Raw genomic sequence first — 10,157 nt, 5'->3', positions numbered from 1 at the left:
TAGATGATCACTAGAGTGCCATGAGGAGATAGAAGGTCTTCTGATCTGCCACATGAGATGATGACACTTCCCTTAGGCCTGAGCTCTGCTTTTATCTCTAGAAAGGCAGTGCCAGAAGTTGGATATGATAAAACATCCCGGTGCGGAAAGTATCTTCCCACTAGGACGTACTATTACGTCTAGCTGCAACGTAGGGGTTAATAGAAGCATTACTTCATTACCATATAACATGTAACATTTATTTATTAGCTTAGAACAATGTGAAAGTTATACATTTGGGAAAACCATAACAAACCATTAAAATTATAAAGTGAAACCAGATCTGTCTGCCACTGCCTGAAAAGGATTGGGGTTACTATAGGTCAAAAGCTGCTGCTGACCACAGTGCAGGTCTTGGAGTTACTTACCTTCTAGGTAGGTGGGTCTTTTGCTTGAAGCCCTAGAAATGCCAAATTCATCCTTGTCCACATTAGCAATCTGACTACAGATAAGCTTGTACTGCATGGTGTACAGGGCCATGAAATGCAGTACCACATATAAACTGTGGAAAGGCGTGGTGCTGTTTTTTGGAAGAAAGTGGCTTTGCAACCTTTAATTCTTTCCCATTAACCAAATAATATTACGTGCAATATTGTTGTACCAGAGGATCCTCCGGTGGGCCCTAGCTCAACCCAATACTGAACCCCAGGCTGCTCGCGTATATTTCCTGGGGGATAATGAAGTGTGGACCCCCAAATTGATTTTCTCTGGTGTGCCTAAGGAAAGCCAGTCCAACACTGTCCTAATCCTTTCCTGGCCTAGTTCTCCTATTAGTTCTACTATTTTTGCCATTTCTTTTCGATAAATCTTGATGATTCATTATAAGATCACCACGGCGAGTAAAGGGTTATTGGACGTTACTGAAGACTTACAGTCAGCACCTTATTGCAAAAGCCGAAACAGGAAATCTCATACGTGAAATTACTGGACTTCTGCAAATCTGTGGCATTGTGTACATGGTGCAGACATTACGGTACAGAAGTATAGGGGACAGGGTTCTAGCAGCTGCAGCGGATGACATTTCTGCAGGCAGGCAGCAGGCAGGCAGTAGGCAGGGATAATCTGTCACTGACAGGAGCTGGGAAGGGTCTGAGTCTGCGGAACAGGAAGCAGGAAGAAGCTTGGAGGCCACATGACGTTCAGCTTCTAAAGATCAGATCTAGAAGACGGAAGCAATGTGGACCCTTCTCCTGGTGCTGACCACCCTGTGGACCTTCACCTTCTGTAAGGATACGGCTACACCAGGTGAGTCATGAGTGCAGCCTGGAAATAACGTGTGGGCGACAACTAGAACTATAGAAGGAATAGCATTTAGGAAAGAATTGTCTGTAATGTGGTTTTACAAAGGACCGTGGGGGCGAAGGTAAACAAGAATCTGGCGACTAGAGAGAGGGAAATGACTCAACACGACTTTATCTACGGATACACATGTTTCTAAACACTTTTACCGGCTTGTGGTAACTTTTTATTTTCTACACTGACGCGGCTCCGGGAGGCCTTGTTTACATCGGGAGGAATCATATTTTATCAGTGTCTTTTGGAAGTATTTATAAAAATTCTATGGAACGTATAGAATGTACCGAATGTTTCTTGAGGAGATTTAGAAAAAAAAAAAAGAGTTTAATAGTGAGAGATCTTTTTATTGTTTGTGTTTCGTACTATTCAGGGTTTGCAGAAGATCTTTAAATATAATATATGTCATATTTTTAACATATAATGAATTATTTTTCTGTGGATATCGAATGGGAATGGAGGATAAGCCCCAGTTATATGCTTTCAATCTGCGGTTTCAGGACCTTTGGAGGACCTTCTAAGGTCCTGAAATGACTCTTGTATTGAGAGTAGGATTTAAAGAACATCTATCAGCACTTCAGGGGATAGACTGTCCTATAGCCCATGTTTGTTACCTTAGGGCAGCGATGGTGAACCTTTTAGAGACCGGGTGCCCAAACTACAACCAAAACCCACTTATTTATCATCAAGTACAAACATGACAATTTAAACTTTAACCTATTGCTCCCTGAGTACACCAATATGGTTGAAAGCCGGAAGGCAAATTCAGACATCATTGTAGCATCTTTCCCGGCTCTCTCGAATCATAGGACCAGCAAGGGACCTCAAAAGATAATTTGTCCCTGTTCACACCTTCTCACTCTTCCTGCAGTTCCAATCAGTCAAGGATGTGTCACCTTAAAAGAGCAATGAGAGAAGCATCTCAAATTGTCTGCAACTGCATGAAGGTTCAACCCGTGCCATAGGTTCCCCATCACTGCCTTAGGGGATGATTCCACTTCTTTCAGATTCCTGGTTCAGTAATTGGCGAGAAAACAACTTTATAAACTTATGTAAATGAGCTGGAGGAGTTTAGGGTCGCATCACCTGAGCTCCTCCGCTCACTAATTTATGCATGCCTCCCGGTTGATATACACTGCTCCCATCAGCCGCATCTCTCCTGTCTCCCCTGAAGTCTCTTCCCTTGCACAGACGGCGCAGTGCAGCTGCGCAACGGAAACAGCAGATGCCGATATTTGGAGGACCTTGGAGCCTATGCAAAATTTCAAACAAGCTGGTTGATGTCAGGGGAGACAGGAGAGATCCAGCCAACGGGAATAGTGAATTTTAATTAATTGGGGAAGTACATACATTAATGAGCGGTGGAGCTCAGGTGACGCAACCCTAAACGCTTCCAGCTCATTTACATAAGTTTATAAAGTTGTGTTCTCGATGATTACTGAACCAGGAATCTAGCTGAAAGAAGTGGAATCATCCCCTACAGGTAACGAGCATGAGTTATAGGACAGTATGACACCCCTAAAGTGGTGATAGATGTCCTTTAATGGGTGAAGGTCCTACTCAGTATAACATTTGCTGGGTGGTTTGGGTGGCCATGGGCTACTGCCCAAACCACCTACATTATAATCTGCTACTGGTTGGAAGCTGAAACCGCAGATTAAAAGCAGACTGTAAGGTTCTTTCTGTGTTTGCGTGGGTTTCCTCCGGGTCCTCCGGTTTCTGCCCACACTCCAAAACATACTGGTAGGTTGATTAGATTGTGAACCCCATTGGGGACAGGACAGATTTGGCAAACTCTGTGCAGCGCTGTGTAATCTGTGTGCGCTATATAAATAAAGGAATCATTATTATTATTATTATTATTATTAAAGGATGCATCGACCATTCCTTAATAAGCTGATTCTAGTACCATATGTAGGAAGTGAATTCCAGACATGTAAGGGCCTATAATATTCATAAAGCACAGGGCACATGGAAAAGACGCAGAAAAAGTGACTTTGGGAAAGGAGTCAGAACAGAAATTGAGAGACACAACACCAGTCTTGATAAATAATCCACATCGACTTTATATCCATCAAGTACGGCCCGGTAGTCAGTCACTGTGATGACGTTGCCATGACTGTCGTAAGTTCGCCACTACTACCTGATGTATAGCAGTTGCCTATTTATTGCTGACTTGGATGGTTGTAGTAGGCTTCGAGGCCTAGTAGTTATATAACACATATTGTACATATATTTTACTGTTTGTTGTAGAAGTTTTTAGATGTTCTGTTGAGATTCTGTTCCCGTCATTGTTGTAAGAATAGTAGACAACATCTATTAAGGCTAAATATTTTCCATAGAGTGAACAGGAAGGGGAAAGTGGGAGGAATCCTGAGGAAGAGCCTTCACAAACCTTTACACAAATGTAACCAGAGTGGCAATAGGGTTCTTGCTGAAGGAAGCCTAGACTTGGTCGGTCCAATCTCTAAAAGGGGTGGTTGTGCCACAATTCTCATTGCCACAAAGGTCAAAATTTTCTGTCCCGTCAACATTTTGTCATTATCTGTGGTGACTCCACTCCTCTGTGTGTGCCATTGATCATAAACTGGGACTGAGCTGTAGACCATGTAATCGCTGGATGGGACATTAATGGTAGATTAACCATTAGGGATGAGCAGACCTGTCCAGGTTCAAGTTTGGTGCTCAACCCAACCAGTACCACCTGTAAAACTGCCTTTTTCCAAAGTATAATCGCTCCCTGTGACGCCATATGGGAGCGGCAATCCCAGAGTACATGGCGGTGTGCATGCAGCTCACAAATACTGCCAACAATAGGGATCAGGACTCTGACATGCCCTAAATGTTCTCCATATAAAAGATCTGGCCCATCCCTCTGCAGGGCGATTACTGACCCGTTCCCGAGCCGAGGTCCAAGGTGGCTTGGCAGCTCGGCTCCAAACCTTTGAGCATCTTTGCCTACAACACTTCACCTCCAGTGGGCTTATTTCCGATGTTTATCCAATTTTGCTACATAATGAACATCCAAAATCTGAGAAACGCAGGTATATGGAGAGATAGGGACACTGGTTAGATAAGGAAATACCATCCTCTGTCTGGAAGGTAATATGCGCTCTCTCCGTACGATTTACAAAGAGAATCAATACAAGATACTAGTGCAATGGTACCATAACCCTGAAGTCCAATCCCTCTAATCCAAATGAATGCTGGTTCTGTAAGGGAGTTGATGCTTCTTTATACCACGTTCTCTAGACCTGTAGGGGTTTTACTCCTTTCTGGCTCATAGTACAGTGGTTTTTGGAAATGCTATGGGACGTAGACATCCTGTGACAGATCTCCTGTCTTTTACCTCGTCAGCCGGACATTCTTGACCATAAAATTGAGGGTCATGTGATCTCTATCTGTCCATGAGCAATCACACTGCTATGGTGATTGAACATGGACGGATAGAGATTACATGACCCTCCATCGACGGCCATTTTATGGTCAGGAATGTCCGGCTGATGAGGTCAAAGACAGGAGGCTTCACTTTACATATCCAGAAATTTACCTATTATTCTGTCCTGCACAGCTACACACTTATTACAAAAACCATGAGTTAAATCGGACAACCTCTTTAAAGGGGTTTCGGTATCCAAGTTAAAGAAATAATTTAGGGCTGGGGCGGGCTATTTAAAAAAAATATACATGTTTACAGGGGCGCACAGGAAGCTGCCGGCCGGAAGCTCCCATCCGATACATCTCCCGGCACCCTACAATGCAGAGAGATAGGCGTAGGTGGCCATCGCGCCGGCTGGAAGCTCCCTGTGCACGGCTTTTGTGCCCCTGTAAACAAACAGAGGCACGGATCAGACGGATCTCAGCAGCGCCGGAGGAGGTAAGTACACGTTTTTTATTTTTAAATAGCCTGCCCCAGCCCGGTCCTAAGTTATTTCTTAAACCCGGATAACCCCTTTAAGCCCTGTGTGGCCATATACCACAACGTGTTGCACAATGTCGGTGTTGTTTTAGGCCCATTGCCGACGAGCAAGTGCGATGCGATTTTATATTAAACTCTTACTTAAGCTTGCCTGAATGTCCAGCCCGAATGCTTAGAGACCAGAACTGAACTCAGCATGTCTCTAAGAATTTGGGCCGGACATTCAAGCAACCTTACGATATAGCAATAAGCCTTATCAAAAATGTAAAGAAAATGTAAGTGGAAAAAGAAAAGAATACTGGACTAGCAGTAAAAACGCGGCCCTGATCAGTACTAGGACAGTCAGGTGGGATTGTAGTAAGAGTGGTGGCGGCACTCGCTGGGGTATCGCAATTTCTTCCCCAATTGTGCCATCTACAAACACGTATCCTGAAGATAAATCATGAATTTGTAAGTCCCAAAATAGCTCTTAAAGGCACTGCTCATTTAGGTTAGGGGGATGGTTGGCAGTTTTTGGTGGGTAATAGGCTCTTTGGGTTCTTCCTGCTTTATCACTTAGCGTTTTGGGTGCGGCTGTTTCCTGTATCAATTATCAACAAAGAGCTCCTGATGAGGTGATTTCCAGTTACATAGATTTACTCATTTCAAGTCCGTCCTGTTCTATGAATACCTTGTTTGTGTTCCTGCCGTCTTCTGCGGGAGGGGATTTTCTTTATACTTTATATTTGATAATAATAATAATAATTCTTTATTTATATATCGCACACAGATTACGCAGCGCTGCCCAAAGCATGACTAATTGGTCCCTGTCCCCATGGGGCTCACAATCTAAACAACCTACCAGTATGTTATAGAGTGTGGGAGGAAACCGGAGGACCCGGAGGAAACCCACGCAAACACAGAGAGAACATACAAACTCTTTGCAGATGTGGGATGGGATACACTTGAATATGTGTGAGGGATTACGGCAACAAGCCCATTTGGCATATTAGAAATGGAATTTTCTTTTACAAAATGTACACGGTATTACGCTACTAGATGAAATTTTAGAGGGATACTCCACCCAGAAAACTTTATTTTTCTTTACATTAGGCATGAATTCTCAACATACCTGGGCCCCCCCCCCCATTTTCCCTGAGTTCCTCTGTTTCCTTATTCAACGCAGAGTCACAGACACGCCTCCAGTACCGCCCTTTAGGGGCGTATAATAATTCCTTTATTTATATAGCGCACACAGATTAGGCAGCGCTGCACAGAACTTGTCGGATCAGTTCCTGTCCCCAATGGGGCTCACAATCTAAACAACCTACCAGTATGTTTTTGAGTGTGGGAGGAAACCGGAGGACCCAGAGGAAACCCAAACAAACACGGAGAGAACATACAAACTCTTTGCAGATGTTGACCTTGGGACTTGAACCTCCGTGACTTGCAGACCATATGTGTGAGACGCAGGGGCACTTGGGTCAGGACAGGGTATGGTGACTGTCCATGCTTATTGTGTAGTCAAATTTGGGTTTCTGGGTGAAGGGTTTAAAGAGGTTTTCCTGAGCGGCGGTCTCCAGTCTTCAAGAATCTATGCCCTGCCCAGAGTTACAGATGTTTATGGGACCCACTTTGGCCAATGAGCGGCCTCTTGGGCCATGGGACGTCTCCATTCTGCTTGTTTTTGGTGATACGGCTATACTTATGTTATGTTATGTTATACTTATGATATGGCTATACTTATGTTATGTTATACTTATGATATGTTCTGTTATACTTATGTTATGTTATACTTATGATATGGCTATACTTATGTTATGTTATACTTATGTTATGTTATGTTATACTTATGTTATGTTATGTTATACTTATGATATGGCTATACTTATGTTATGTTATACTTATGTTATGTTATGTTATACTTATGTTATGTTATGTTATACTTATGTTATGTTATGTTATACTTATGTTATGTTATGTTATACTTATGATACGGCTATACTTATGTTTGTCTCTCACGTTTATAGACCTTCCTGTGCCGACCAACGTTCACATCGATTCCTACAACATGAGGCATATACTGAAATGGGATCCTGTGTATGTGCCAAAAGAGATGAGACCCGTAATGTACAATGTGCAATTACAGCTGTAAGTAATACATGATGTGTCATATATAGCTATATCGCTTTATGCAGCTCTATGGGGGATGATAAAACCTAGGATACCAGGAGAGACGTCTATGACCTCTCTATATAAACACTTCCCCTTCTGTAGACTCTATATTAGCGCCCTCAAGAGAGATGGGAAACATCTTCTACTTCCTTCCTCAATTGAATAAAGTTTGTACTTATCTGAGATCATAGATAAGATAAAATACATCTATGTACATAGTACACCCACTCGCAGAATAGTGAGTGCAGCTCTGGAGTATAATACAGGATGTAACTCAGGATCAGTACAGGATAAGTAATGTCATGTATGTACACAGTGACTGCACCAGCAGCAGAATAGTGAGTGCAGCTCTGGAGTATAATACAGGATGTAACTCAGGATCAGTACAGGATAAGTAATGTCATGTATGTACACAGTGACTGCACCAGCAGCAGAATAGTGAGTGCAGCTCTGGAGTATAATACAGGATGTAACTCAGGATCAGTACAGGATAAGTAATGTCATGTATGTACACAGTGACTGCACCAGCAGAATAGTGAGTGCAGCTCTGGAGTATAATACAGGATGTAACTCAGGATCAGTACAGGATAAGTAATGTCATGTATGTGCACAGTGACTGCACCAGCAGCAGAATGGTGAGTGCAGCTCTGGAGTATAATACAGGATGTAACTCAGGATCAGTACAGGATAAGTAATGTCATGTATGTACACAGTGACTGCACCAGCAGAATAGTGAGTGCAGCTCTGGAGTATAATACAGGATGTAACTCAGGATCAGTACAGGATAAGTAATGTCATGTATGTGCACAGTGACTGCACCAGCAGCAGAATAGTGAGTGCAGCTCTGGAGTATAATACAGGATGTAACTCAGGATCAGTACAGGATAAGTAATGTCATGTATGTACACAGTGACTGCACCAGCAGAATAGTGAGTGCAGCTCTGGAGTATAATACAGGATGTAACTCAGGATCAGTACAGGATAAGTAATGTCATGTATGTGCACAGTGACTGCACCAGCAGCAGAATAGTGAGTGCATTCTCATTCTGCTGTGAGCTACTGAAGGGTGTGGTTGTGTGCTGCTGAGCTCCTGCACCACCTGGAGCAATCTCTATCCACCCAGGACTGCTCTCTCCTCCCCAGGGAGGGAGTGGGTTGTCTGGGATGAATCAAGCAGGAAAGTCCCAGGCTCCTGTCTCCCGGACCAGGCCGGCGGGGGGCAGGAGAAGCCAGTTACCGGCCAAAACTGATGGCGTGAGAAGATCTGCCCGGAGCCAAGGACGCAGCGATGTGACCTCGGCTGCCACCCCCAAGACCCAGGGAAGCCGCAAGGTCTCCGGAACACAGAAGATCAAGGCAAGTGACATCAGCCTAAGTGCTCCTCCTGGAAAGCTGGGTGTCTGTGCGGGAAAGCTGGGTGGTTCAGCTGAAAAGCTGGGTGCTCACGGGGGTGTGCAAAAAGCATGGGGTGATCTTAAGGCCCGGGAGTCTGCTACCATCTATGGCTCCCGGATTGCTGAGCACCTCCGTGAGTACGAGGAAGCTGGCAAGGCGCTGTGGAGGCTCCAGGAGGAGGTACGGGAGACCTTGGCCCTAGCGGGGGTGGCTACGCAGAGAAAGAAAAAGTCTGATCTTCTTAACACCATAGACAGACTTAAAGCCGAGGTCACCGCTCTGGAGGAGAAGCGACATCTAATCCGCGAGCACAGCGGTCCGTTTCGTGAAAAATTGGAGAATGACGCCCGGTTTGAGGAGATGCGCCAGGAGCAGTTGAGAAAGCTGAAGGGGCTTCAGGTCCAGGCGGATGATGGCGATGATGAGGAGGATGAGGAAGACCTGCCGTGTCCGTCTGGTGGCCTGCACCAACACCAGCAGGCCTCGCACGACAGGCTGCCTGCGGAGCAAGCGCCATTACCATCAGGCTGCGGCTCTGCCAACCTGGAGGAGGAAAGTGATGACAGCGGCCAGGGGGGGGCGCTAATGGCTCAGATCCGTCAGCTTGAGTCCCCAGTTCACCTCCAGAACTTTTCTTTCGGCGATGATATGCCAGATGACGACCCAAAGAGAAAGAAGAGAGCCAAGAAGACCAAGGCGTCTGAGGAGGTGAATCTGGTGTTTCGTCCCCTCCCTGTTCCCTCCGGGCGGGCAGCAGTGCCAGCCTGTCGTGTAGGCCCCGTTGCCCAGCCCAGCACGAATCCTGCAGTGGACTCGGTGCCAGGGTGCGGGGAGAGTGCAAAGCCACGTTCCATCATGGCGCAGAGCACCAGCCTTGTTTGTAGTAGCAAGGATGGTGCAGGGAAGGCATCGGCCGAAAGGCCGGACAGTGAGGGCGATCCAGCAGGTCCTGGTACTGTGCGCTGCCCCCTAGTGGGAGGGGGGGGTGGCCCAGTGCCAGGGGCAGTGGCGGTGGCTCCTGTGGCCCTTAGCGCTGTTGCTTGCTCTGGTGAGCAGCGGCAGCGTGATGGGGCTGCTGGGGCTTGTAGTGCGGCGCCTCCCAAACATCCCGTGCAGCCTGCAGAGAAAAGCGCAGGAAAAGTATTATTCTGTATTGGTGCATCAAACTCTGAAGACATAAAAGGGGCAAAAAAACTGTCTGCAGTCTGTAAGGACAAGAGGCCTCTACCACCAATCGAGCAGCGATGCTCAAACATCATAAAAACTGCTGGACAACAAGGGGTTAATGCCAATGAGGCAGAGGGCACAAATAAGATCGGGGTTGGAGCTGCCTCTTCTCAGGCTGTATCAGCTATGG

General features: G+C 45.6%; 1 protein-coding gene across 1 annotated transcript in view; it reads left to right on the top strand.

The window, feature by feature from the left end:
* Positions 1-1,125: 1,125 nt before the first annotated feature.
* Positions 1,126-10,157, top strand: part of IFNGR2 (interferon gamma receptor 2) — a 40,458-nt gene continuing 31,426 nt past the window's right edge. The window contains exons 1-2 of the mRNA XM_072138669.1: positions 1,126-1,284; positions 7,261-7,381. Of these exons, the coding sequence (XP_071994770.1) occupies positions 1,215-1,284; positions 7,261-7,381 (191 nt within the window). The 5' untranslated portion in view covers positions 1,126-1,214. The remainder of the gene's footprint in view (positions 1,285-7,260; positions 7,382-10,157) is intronic.

The sequence above is a fragment of the Engystomops pustulosus genome, chromosome 2, assembly GCF_040894005.1.
Source record: "Engystomops pustulosus chromosome 2, aEngPut4.maternal, whole genome shotgun sequence".
NCBI classification, from domain to species: Eukaryota; Metazoa; Chordata; class Amphibia; order Anura; family Leptodactylidae; genus Engystomops; species Engystomops pustulosus.
The sequence above is the reverse complement of the archived record's forward strand: the minus strand, read 5'-3'. Positions and strand labels throughout refer to the sequence as shown.